The following is a 12,272-nucleotide window of genomic DNA, read 5'->3' on the forward strand; positions in this document are numbered from 1 at the left end:
GGAGGAAACTAAATACAGTAACTCCCCACTTAACGTCCTCTCGCGTAATGTTGTTTCGATCTTACGTCCCTGATCACTTAGGGAACATGCTCTATTTAAAGTTGTGCAATGCTTCGCTAGAATGCCGTTTGGCTGCCTGCTTGGTCCACAGCTGGCAGCCCCCTCCCATCAGCTCCTCTATGCCCCCACCTCCCCCTCAAAGCACATCCCACCCACTGGCAGACCCCGCGGATCAGCACCTTCCCTCTCCTCCCCCCGCCTCCTGCCCGCAGCAATCAGCTGGCTTGCAGCGTTCAGGAGGGAGAGAGGAGGAGCGAGGACTTGGCACACAGGCTCCCCCTCCCTCCCGAACGCTGCAAGCTAGCTGATTGCCCGGGCAGGAGGCGGGGGGAGCCTGCGCGCCAAGTCCTCGCTCCTCCCCCGTCCCTCCTGCCCGCGGCAATCAGCTGGCTTGTGACGTTCGGGAGACAGGAGGGAGGGGGGAGGAGAAAGGACACCGCATGCGGAGTAACGGGGGGGTGGGGAAAGAAGAGGCAGGTTAAGGGTGAGGGCTTGGGGAAAGGGTGGTCTGGGCGGGCTGAGGATTGAGTCCCCCGCCCCTGGTGCTTGCAGAGTAGGGGAAGCTGCCGCTGCTGCTGAGCAACATGCTTCTCCTAGCCCTACAGCACCTTCAGCCTCCTTGTCTACCTCATTGTCTCCAATGCCAGTGGGCTGTGCCTGTGTGAGGTAAGGTGGGGGCACCTCCCAACTATAGTACTGTACTGTATGGAAAAAAAATATCTAACCAACCTAACCCCGCCATTTACATTCATTCTTATGGGGAAACTGGATTCACTTAACATCGTTTCACTTAAAGTCGCATTTTTCAGGAACATAACTACAATGTTAAGTGAGGCGTTACAGTATTGAAAAGCTGCTCATTAAAATGAGTACTGGCCATTCTATGCACTGAATGAAGCAGTTGTCCTATAGAAAAATACTGTGTGATCATGTAATTAAAGCCATCATAATGTACAAAAAGGGCTGAGTTAAGGTTGTACAGGCAACCTTAATTATAGCTTTTTCTAACTTCTGCGTGCTTGACTTTTCAACACTGATATTTTTAACAGTTTTATATGTAATATCATATAATGCACGTTTGTTTCCTTGGAAGTGAACCAAAGCTTTACAAAAAGAACACCCCAAAATAATACTGATACTTGCGATCTCCACCACACAACTCTCGTACATGCACACAATTGATTAGCCTTTAACATTCTGACCCCAGAATTATAAAGCTTCATGGTTCACCAAGTTGAATGAAATGATAGGGCTTTATTTCCTCATACCTCACTTTTAACGCTAAACATGGATGAGCAATGCCAATGAAAACTTATGCTAGTTACAATTAATTTCTTGAGCAGCAAAATTGTACATGTTTCAATATCCTATGGCTATCAAAACAAGTTTTTACGCTACAGAAAATTTACTTTACTAGATTGTGTTTGTCCACAGGAATTTTCTTGCTTTAGACTCTACACAAGAAAGTATTTAATTTTCTGAAAACTGGGCTTGGGACTCAGATCCACCATTTCACACTGATAATATATCGGCCGCAAGCCTTGAGAGTCCCATGGAATTCAGCCTATCAACAAACAGAATTCTGATGCCAAAATTTATTTCACTACAGGCATATCGAGAGATTCATAGGTTGTCTGCTAAGACAAACAGCAGAGTGGAACAAAACTAAGTTTTCCCAGTGCCAAACCATCCCAATCTTTCTCACACACACACACACCAACCCTCCTCAAGCCTTGCACAGAGGGACGTCTATACATAAGGGGCATCCTGATCTTATTAGGAGGCCTGAATAAAAACTATAGCCAAGAGAAAAATATTTTAAATTGACTTATTAGCTGAAGTTATAAGAAAAATCAAGCTCATTTCTAACTAATCCACTGTTTTGACAGAGCTTAACAAATGAAGGCAAAATGTGTCAAAGAAAGAAAAAAAAAAAAAAAGCTCACTGTAGACCGGGGTGGGGAAACTATGGCCCAGGAGCCATATCTGACTCTTCAGATGTTTTAATTTGGCCCTCGAGCTCCTGCCAGGGAGTGGGGTCCAGGGCTTGCCCCGCTCCAGTGCTCCAGCCGGGGAGTGGGGTTGGGGGCTTGCCACACTCTGTGTGGCTCCTGGAAACAGCAGCATGTCCCCCTCTCTGGCTCCTACATGTAGGGGCAACCAGGGAGCCCCCACACCCTGCCCCTGCCCCAAGCACCATCCCCCCAGCTCCCATTGGCCGGGAACCACGGCCAATGGGAGCTGCAGGAGTGGCACCTGAGGACGGGGCAGCGTGCAGAGCTGCCTGGCCGTGCCTCAACGTAGGAGACTTAGGGGGGACATGCTGCTGCTTCCAGGAGCTGCTTGAGGTAAGTGCTGCCTGGAGCCTACACCTCTGCCCCTCTCCCGTGCCCCAACCCCCCTGCCCTTGCCCTGATCCTCCTCCCACCCTCAGTCCCAGCCCAGAGGACCCTCCTGCACCTCTAACCCCTTATCCCCACCCCAGAGCCTGCACCCCCAGTCAGAGCCTCTCTCACACACACACACACACACACACACACACACACCCCCAACATCCTGCCCCAGCCTGCATCCTGAAATCTTCATTTCTGGCCCCCCCCAGAGCCTGCACACCAAGCTGGAGCCCTCACCCCCTTCCACACCGCAACTCCCAGTTTCGTGAGCATTCATGGCCCCCCATACAATTTCTATACCCAGATGTGGCCCTCGGGCCAAAAAGTTTGCCCACCCCTGCTGTAGGCTATCCCTTCCCCAAACCAGCGATCCCTTTTTACTACCTGTTAGAAAGGCCGCCTCTTTGAGAACTATTAGGCATAAAGGAAAACGTTCCTACATTCTTAGTATCCATATTAAGCTTAAGAAATGGTTCTTACTCAGCTGGGTTCCAATTTGACCCTATGGTTAGATTATTATTTCTCAGTGGGGTTTTTTAAGTGACAGTTATGAAGTCTCTCAAAAACATTAGAAGGCTAAATGTTCTATTTACTGATGTCAGTTCTGAACATAGGAGTGAGAGTAAACTTCTAATTACCCTTCACAATGAGAATGAAGGTGACTTAAGTCAGTCAAGAACTCTGAACAATCTAAGCTGTAAAATCAAAGGGAAAAAACACCTAAGGGAAAGGAGCTTAATTTCAAACAAACAATTTTTGACCCGAACCCATGATAGACACACGAGTCTCCAGTTGCAGAGAACTAGATTCTTGCCAAACAATCTAGGAAAGGAAGTGAGGCTGAATGCTCTGAATATACCACATGACATTTCCTTACTAATTGATACTACAAAGTAAGAACATGCTGCCACAGAAGCTGTAAGGAAGGAGAAAGCAGAAGATTTGCTCTCAAGAAAGTTATTTTTCAATCTCAATACTCATTACCCTGTAACCATTCTAGGATGGACTAAGATTGCTTGGAAGTGGGGAACAACATTTTTTTCTACATCTACAAACCAACACATTTGTGCTGTACAAGATAAAAAACAAGTAATTTTAAACTGACTGAGCAGATGTACTAGCCCTGGGGATCAGAGGAAGTTGGTATGTGAAATATGCATTATTTGGTTTTCCTTGAAATCTCTGGCTTTGTGAAGTCAGAAGACAACACAGAGATAACAACCAAATAGGTAAAAAATAATGTTCCCAAAACCAGAACAGGTGCTCATACTACAGTGATGTGGCTATGTGTGTACCTAAATAGCAATCCCTGAACAGAAACCTTGATCATCAGGATCCAAAAAAAGTCACTCTTCATCACAGTTTTTGACAACTGCACACATTGTGAAATGTTTTCTGAACTCCAAAACTTTGTGGTGGGGGAAGACTTCTTGTAGATTAATTTTTGTGCCAATGGAGATCATTGAAAATACTTTTGCTGAAAGGCCCTAGACTTGTAAACATGAGGGCTGGAGACAAGATATTCACAGTGGATGATCTCATTGCTGTAGAATATTGTCAGACCTGTGCATGTTTGTTAGCCTTCAGACTGAAACAGAACATTCATCTTTCCAGCCAAGCATTTGCCCCACACAGTTTAAGTCTTGCGGCATTTTCTCTTTTGATTAATTTTCTGATGTTTCTTGGGTGGGTAAGTGGAGGGTTACTATTGCTACACATTATGAACATTCATAAATCTCTTTTGTGTGGCAGCAGGTACATTATATGCTAAATAAATTAATTTAAAAGCAAATCAAAAACAAAACAAAAAAAAAAAAAAGAGAAGTTGTGATCTAGTGAAGTAAAAGTGACAAGGAAGTTTGTGAATAGTACTGGTCCTGGGGGAAAAAGAAAATCTCTTGTTGCCTAGATCAGGAAAAATGTAAACTCAGAGTAAACAAATGCAGCCAAAAGCACCATGAGGTCATAGAAGTAAGGTTAAGATTTTGTCAGTTATTTTCAGTAAACGTCATAGACATGTCACTGTTTACTAAAAGTAACAGTGGCAAAATGTGGAGGGTGGAGTTCAGCACCCACCGCTGCTGTTCCCACAGTGACTAGAAACTCTGGGTGGGCATCTCTGCCGCCCAACAGCTCCAGCCCCACCGCCCTGGGACGGAAGCAGAAAATGTCACTGAGGTCTCACAATCACAGATTTTGTGACTTCTGTGCCATAATCTTAGCCTTATATATAAGTAGGACAAAATTTGTGAGCTTAAAAATGGTCCCAGAAGACTGATAAAAAGGAGCACACTCTACCAATATTACTAGATTGTTTAAGAGGTAAGCCGAATAGCAGATTTTGCAAACATGCAAATCTATTTGCTTAAACAGGAGAGCTTACATTTATTGGAGAAAAAGCCAAACAAATATTTTGAAAGAAAAGTGGTAGGATGAACAGATTTTACTTCTCTCAGAAGTTCCAGAAACCAAAATATCATGGTAGAAAGATGAGTTAGACACTAAAGTTGTGACATTAAGACAAGTGAACAAACAGAACCACGTTCTAACACAGTAATCAGACAAAAGAAGGGGAAATATGATTTACTATTTCTAACAGCTTCCACATTTAGAAGTCTGGCAGTGTAAGTGATGAACATGAAGAGTATGTGGTCTGTTCTAGAGGACAGAATATTCTCATTGAAACAAGACTGGTGAGCACAGGAACTCTATCACAGCTCCTCAAGGTGCTGAGGAGATGGGGCCTGCATGGCAGATTCCCACCATTAGTTCAATGACAGCAGAACTTGAATCACTTTTAGTTTTATTCTTGAAGTTTGAAATGAAGAATAAAAAGATACCTGCCAAAATTCACTTGTGGTAACATGACATTCTTCCCCAAAAAGGAAACTGCTTTAAAAATCAAGGAGGCAAACATGCCATAAGTGGAAATGTAAATATTCCTGCCAAGAACAGAGACAGAAAAGCTGCAAGAGAGGTAACGTTTTAGGTATCAGATCACTCAGATCCATCAGTCAATACCAGCATGAATAACCCAGCTGTTTAGGTTTTGGAGTAGCAGCCGTGTTAGTCTGTATCTGCAAAAAGAACAAGAGCACTTGTGGCACCTTAGAGGCTAACAAATTTATGTGAGCATAAGCTTTTGTGGGCTACAGCCCACTTCATCGGATGCATAGAATGGAACACACAGAAAGAAGATATTTATACATACAGAGAACATGAAAAGGTGACAGTAGCCATACCAACTGTAAGAGGCCAATCGATTGAGATGAGCTATCATCAGCAGGAGACAGAAAAAAAAAACCTTTGAAGTGATAATCGAGATGACCCATAGAAGGTGTGAGGATATTTTAACATGGGAAAATAGATTCAATTAGTGTAATGACCCAACCATTCCCAGTCTCTGTTCACACCCACGTTAATTGTATCTAACTTGCATATTAATTCAAGTTCAGCTGTCTCTCTTTGGAATCTGTTTTTGAAGTTTTTTTGTTGCAAAATTGCCACCTGCAAGTCTGTCACTGAGAGGTTAGAGAGGTTGAAGTGTTCTCCCAGCTGTTTAGATTAATAATAGTCAAGATGTAATATAAATTGCAATTTAAAATTTGGGCCTTTGGAAGCCACAATAGGGCTGAGTACTAATGTAGAATTAAAATGCTTACCTGGGGAGGGTAGTTGCTTTCTGAAGACCACCTTGAAGACTGATCATTAGGCTTGTCCACTAAAATATTCCTAAAAAATGAAAAACAAATGTAAGTTTACAATACTAATTTTTAAACCCAAAACTACTTGTTTTACCTGGAAAGGGTTAAAAAAAGCCCAGAGGTAAAAGGAAGGGAGTGGGCACCTGTCCAAAAGAGCCAATGAGAAGGCTAGAACTTTTTAAAATGGGGGGGGGGAAAACTTTCCCTTTGTCTGTCTGTTCTCCGGAGAGAAGAGAGATAGAGCAGCAATGCTGTAAGAAGCTTTAAACCAGGTATAAAAAAAAATCATCAAATCATACCTCGAAACTACTTATCTGAAAACCCAGATATGTAAGTAGATCAGGGAATGTCTAGGAAGACGCGATTAGGTTTATCTCTTATCATCTGTGCTAACCCCAGGTGCTTTTCTTTTGCTTGTAACCTTTAAGCTGGACCTCAGGAAAACCATTCTTGATGCTTAATTATTATATTTGCTCTTTTTTAAATCTAGCAACAGCCTACATTCCAGATATATTTGCTTTTTGTTTTTTAATCAAATTTACCTTTTTTAAGAACAGGATTGTGGGGGTTTGTGTCCTAAGAGTTTTGTGCATATGTTGTTTAATTAGCTGGTGGCAACAGCTGCATTCCTTTGTTTTCTTTCCCGGCTCTTCCCGGGGGGGTGGAAAAATGGCTTGAGGGTACCCCACAGGGAAGAATTCCCAAGTGCACCTTCCTGGGTCCAAAGGGATTTTTTTGCACCTGGGTGGTGGTAGGATCTACCCATCCAAGGTCAGAGAAAAGCTGTATCTTTGGGAGTTTAATACCAGCCTGGAGTGGCCAGTATTAATTTTTAGAATCCTGGGGGGGGCCCCACCTTCTGCACTCAAAGTGCCAGAGTGGGGAATCAGCTTCGACATATGTACTTCACATACTCCAAGCTATGAAGTGATTCAAGAACATCTGTAAGTAGCTGGTTTGCCAAAGATAAACAAAACAGATAAAGAATCTTTAGATAAAGAAATAACAGAAGTCTTCTTATAAACAATCGTTAAGTATGAAGAGTGATAAAACTTCAGAACTTGATAGCTTCCCAGCAGAATTTTTACAAGATATTTGAAGAGGAATCAACAGGTCTGGGGAGGGGTACCTTTAATGCCATTCTGTTAAGGGAGGAACTTACTCCATGAAAGAAGCTACTGCTGCTCTCTCTAAAGATGGAAAAGACTTTACCATATGCAGCTCTTTATAGGCCCTTGTCACTGCTCAATCATGATGAACAATTTAGCAAAAATACTAGCTAACCAAATGCAGTCCATGCTCTCAGTTTACATAAATTCAGATCAAACCAGATTAACTGATAGACAAGTGTCATATAATATTCTCAGAGTATTTGGAATCTTTCATGGTGCCACACCAAAAGAGATCCATTTCTTGGATCACCTGATGCACAGAAAGCTTTTGATAGAATAAAGTGAAACTTTCTGTTTGAAGTCCTGTCCCATAAATTCACAGGCCCCCAGTCCCTTAAATGGATAACTTCTCTTTATACCAGCTATAAAACTGTTAAGTGAATCAATGGGGTTAAATTTTCTGTTTGAATTACATGTGGAAACTAGGCAAAGATGTCCATTGCTTCCTTTATTTTCCGCACTGGCCGTGGAGCCTTTTACACACAGGAAAAGCAACAAAGAATTCATCACAGGGATAAAACTTACAGGGACACATCAGAAATTAGCTTAAAATACTGTGTCTTCAGAACATAAACTAAATGAAAAATTCCTGGCTTTAAAGTAATTTATGCCAAATCTGAAAGGTTAGCTCTATATTCGCTAGGTTCTAAAAAAAATCATCCCTCCAGAAAACATTTCAGTACAAATGGACAAGTTCTATAAAATACCTGGGGATTCAAATATAAAACAAAACCAAAAGAGCTGTATAATTTCAATGTCAAAATCACTACTTTAGCAAATGAAAAAAAAAAAAAAGAAAAAAAGAGTGCAGAGAAAATTATACAGTTTCATGGTTAGGTAGAAAAATCAGTCAAAATGATTTTTTTGCCAGAGAGATCTTTCTTGTTTCAAAAATCTTCCTATAATCCTTTCAGATAAAACTAGCAGGAATGCAAAGAACGTTAGAATTTATATGAAATAATTAAAGACCATTAACAGGGTGGACTAGCTGTTCCAATTAGGCAGAAATATCAAACCAGACAACTCAAAACAATAGTGGTTTAGGGGTGCTCAAATCCAGCAGTTCTCAAACTGGGTTGCGACCCCATTTTAATGTGGTCGCCAGTGCTGGCATTAGACTTGCTGGAGTCCGGGGCTGAAGCCCAAGCCCAAGCCCCACTGCCCGGAGCCAAAGACCAAGGGCTTCAGCCCAGGGTGGCAGAGCTCAGGCTTCGGTTACTCCTTCCTGGGGTTGTGTAGTAATTTTTTGTTATGAGAAGGGAGTCATGGTGCAATGAAGTTTGAGAACCCCTGTTCTAATTCACTCAAACACTTAATCTTTATTCAGCAAGAAAATTGTGGCAGTGTATGTACTGCTAGGTTACCAGGGTTACATTAAAAAAAAAATTATATCCTCCAGAATGGTATAAATTATCCCTCTGCAAAGGCTATGCTGCAATTTGGGCTAGAACTAGAGAAAAAATTTCCCTTCACCAATGTTTAACGTTTGCAAATTATCCAGATTTGAACTCAAACCACAAACCATTGAGTTTTAAAGATTGGGAGAGCCAGGAAATACATATGCTTGGAAGGGTGTTCTAAGAATTTTATCTTATTTAGAAATCAAAAACTTGTCTAGATAAGTTGTTTCATACAGAAAACTAACTTTAGTACAAGCAATGGTTTCCGATCCATTAGGAAACATAGATCGTAACTCTATCAGTGTTTCCCAAACTTGGGACACCGCTTGTGTAGGGAAAGCCCCTGGCAGGCCGGGCCTGTTTACCTGCCCCATCCAAGGTCCGGCGATAGCAGCTCCAACTGGCCACGGTTCGCTGCTTCCAGCAGCTCCCATTGGCCTGGAGCAGCGAACCGCAGCCAGTGGGAGCCGCGATCGGCCAGACCTGCGGATGGGGCAGGTAAACAAACCGGCCCGGCCCACCAGGGGTTTTCCTTACACAAGCGGCATCCCAAGTTTGGGAAACACTGATCAATCATTGCAGACACCTACCCAAAAGAAGAAATATCCATATAGGACACTGTGGGAAAAGAATTTGGACAGACATTACCTCACAGGTATGGGATTCCATCTGGAAAAGAGGACGCCAACCTAAGTCCGCAACATGATAAAGTTTCTTTACGATACTATTTGAATGGTACCTTAGGGTGTCATGTAAAATATATAAAGACTGAAAGGGGATAAAATGTTGGAGAAATTGTGGTAAAAAGATTGTATGCATATATGGCAGACATCTCCAGTCAGAATGTATTGGAATGCAATTCATAACCAAATATTACAAATTGATGGATTATTAAATGATCCTGTGATAATCTTCCTGGGGCTTCCTAGCAGAAATGATCACATACAAAATATATATAAGGCTTAATCTCCTCTCATCCGCTAATAACCATGAGACTACTAATAGCATCTCAATGAAAAGGGGGGAAAAAAAGTCCAAAAACAGCAGAACGGTTCCCAAAAAAACATAGGAGGTGGTTATGGAAAAGTTATCAATTATGTACCCAGCAAATTAGAGAGAGGACAAAAAAGTACTTCAGTATTTATTTACCACTTATTCACTACTCAAAGTCTATTCTCCTGCAAGAGAACAGCACTCCGATGAGCAGAGTCAGTAGTTTCACTCAATTTAATAAAAATCACCAGAAACAACATCTCCTGGTTGGGGTAAAGATGCTCTCTCTGTAATGTGGTAACATCCTGTTAAAGGGAGATTTGATATTATTGCATAATGTTTCTCAAAAAAAAAAATTTCAGTCATAATGATTATCATTTTGTTTGATATTCACATAGCAAAGATTTGTAAGGCTGTTAAAACTTCCTAAATAGTTTCAAAAAGGAGTAAAAATCACAAGAAAAAAGCAACATTCTTGTATCTCATCTGTCAGAAGGATAACTTTTATATGCTGTCTAAAATGATATAGAAGGATAACAAGAACTGAAGGATGATTAATTCCTGCAATCATCTAGTGGTGCAATAATTCATTTTTTTTTTTAAAACATTTGGTATATTTCTTTTAGTAAATGAACTAGGATTAACTATTACCCAAAGGCCTTTTTTATAGAGCAGTAAGTAAACCACTACTGGCAAACAGCGATCTATACGTTGGACAAAGAACGCCTACTCACTCAGGAAACAGGCTATTTGATTTTAAACAGCACTTAGTAAACTTCCAGGATCATTAGAACTACCTAAAGGCCTGTCACATGATTGGACAAAAATCAATAAATCCTGTGTCAGTCCTGATTATTCTGCATAGCAAGCCATATTTTTAAGTTTCAATGTCCACATTTAATGTTTTGGCCCATTTTTATATAGTATCTCTCCACCTCCTGATCACTGATTTAAGGGTTGTTTCCCTGAATTTGTAATAAGTCGCGAGAAAATAAAATTGTTTCTGCCAAAAAATAAAATGAAGTAAGGGAATGTGTGTGCACGCACATATACTGTATGAAATGCAAGTGTAATCTGAATATATCCACATTGAGAGGCCTAGTCAAATCACATTTAGTAGCAACCGACAAAAGAATCAACTCATTAACTCAAGGAGGTGCAGAAGTTGTGGTAATTGTCTGGTTTCCATACATGGGGAAAGTAATTGGGAAGAAGATAGCACTAATTAAAATTCTTGCTGGCAGATTCCTAGCCAACAGTGATACAGTGGTTATAAAGGTAGTGCCAAATCCCAAACCAATTTCAAAGTATTACACAGATAGATAGTCTGACTCTACATGGTTAAACACCTCAGCATCTAGGGAACAAGCTGGTGAAACACTGGATTGTTTGACTGCCATATTGGTGATGTTGCATAAGATTCCAGCATGATTTTTTTTTTTTTTAATATAAAAAAAAAAGGCAGGTTTTGGTTTTTTTTGCTATATTCCTCTTTACTCAAGAATCCTTTATGTAGGACAACATTTTCTAATCTCAGAGGGTAGCCGTGGTAGTCTGAATCTGTAAAAAGCAACAGAGGGTCCTGAGGCACCTTTAAGACTATCAGAAGTATTGGGAGCATAAGCTTTCGTGGGTAAGAACCTCACTTCTTCAGATGCTGAAGAAGTGAGGTTCCTACCCACGAAAGCTTATGCTCCCAATACTTCTGTTAGTCTTAAAGGTGCCACAGGACCTTCTGTTATTTTCTAATCTGACATTTTTCATAGAGTTTAGGAATTCCTGGCACGTAAGGAAAATTGGCTTAAAAATGCTGCAATAGTGCAAATCTATGCCCAGTTTTTCATAATCATTTCACTAATTTAATAGTTACTTCATTTGTGGTAGGACCCAATGATTCTAATTAAGGATTATGGCTCCCTACTGTATAGGACAGTTACAAACAAATCCCTGCCTCAGAGAGCTCACAATTTACTTTGACAAAAAGCAACAGATGAATAGGCAAATGGCATTTGGGGAAGTACAAGGTAAAACAAGTGTATTTGCGTAAGTTAGCACTTACAGGTGGCTGTTAAAGTTTAACAGAAAACAGACTAATAGATTCAAACAGTTACTGTTTAAAATTTGTCATTTGAGGCTGATATCCATAAAAGCAGTAGCTCCAGATTCACATGAACCTGTTTTAGATTTCCAATCAATTTTTAAAAATAAATTCTCCTACAGTAATAGGCTGCACAAAGTTTGTTTGGGGTTTTTTTAAGATAATTTTCTATAGTTGGCTATGGGAGAATATTCAAAACACGTTGAGAATTTAGTTACCTTCAGCATCTGAATGATTACTGAATCCTGTAAATCCTCAAATGGTAATATCTAGCTTTGAGTATTTGATAGCAACAGATAAATAAATGGCAATTTATTTTAGATGGTTACCAAAAAAAGATTTAATAAGCAAAACTTCTAACAAAAGGGGTTTTTTAAATACATATCTGAACCACTAACTTTTTAATTTTTAAAGTTCTTTGGATCATAGAAATAACGCACCTTACTAGTAAG

General features: G+C 40.6%; 1 protein-coding gene across 1 annotated transcript in view; it reads right to left on the reverse strand.

The window, feature by feature from the left end:
• The window catches only part of MKLN1 (muskelin 1), a 180,155-nt gene that overhangs the window by 150,026 nt on the left and 17,857 nt on the right, over positions 1 to 12,272 (reverse strand). The window contains exon 2 of the mRNA XM_034764311.1: positions 6,116 to 6,185. Within this exon, the coding sequence (XP_034620202.1) occupies positions 6,116 to 6,185 (70 nt within the window). The remainder of the gene's footprint in view (positions 1 to 6,115; positions 6,186 to 12,272) is intronic.

The sequence above is a fragment of the Trachemys scripta genome, chromosome 1, assembly GCF_013100865.1.
Source record: "Trachemys scripta elegans isolate TJP31775 chromosome 1, CAS_Tse_1.0, whole genome shotgun sequence".
NCBI classification, from domain to species: Eukaryota; Metazoa; Chordata; order Testudines; family Emydidae; genus Trachemys; species Trachemys scripta.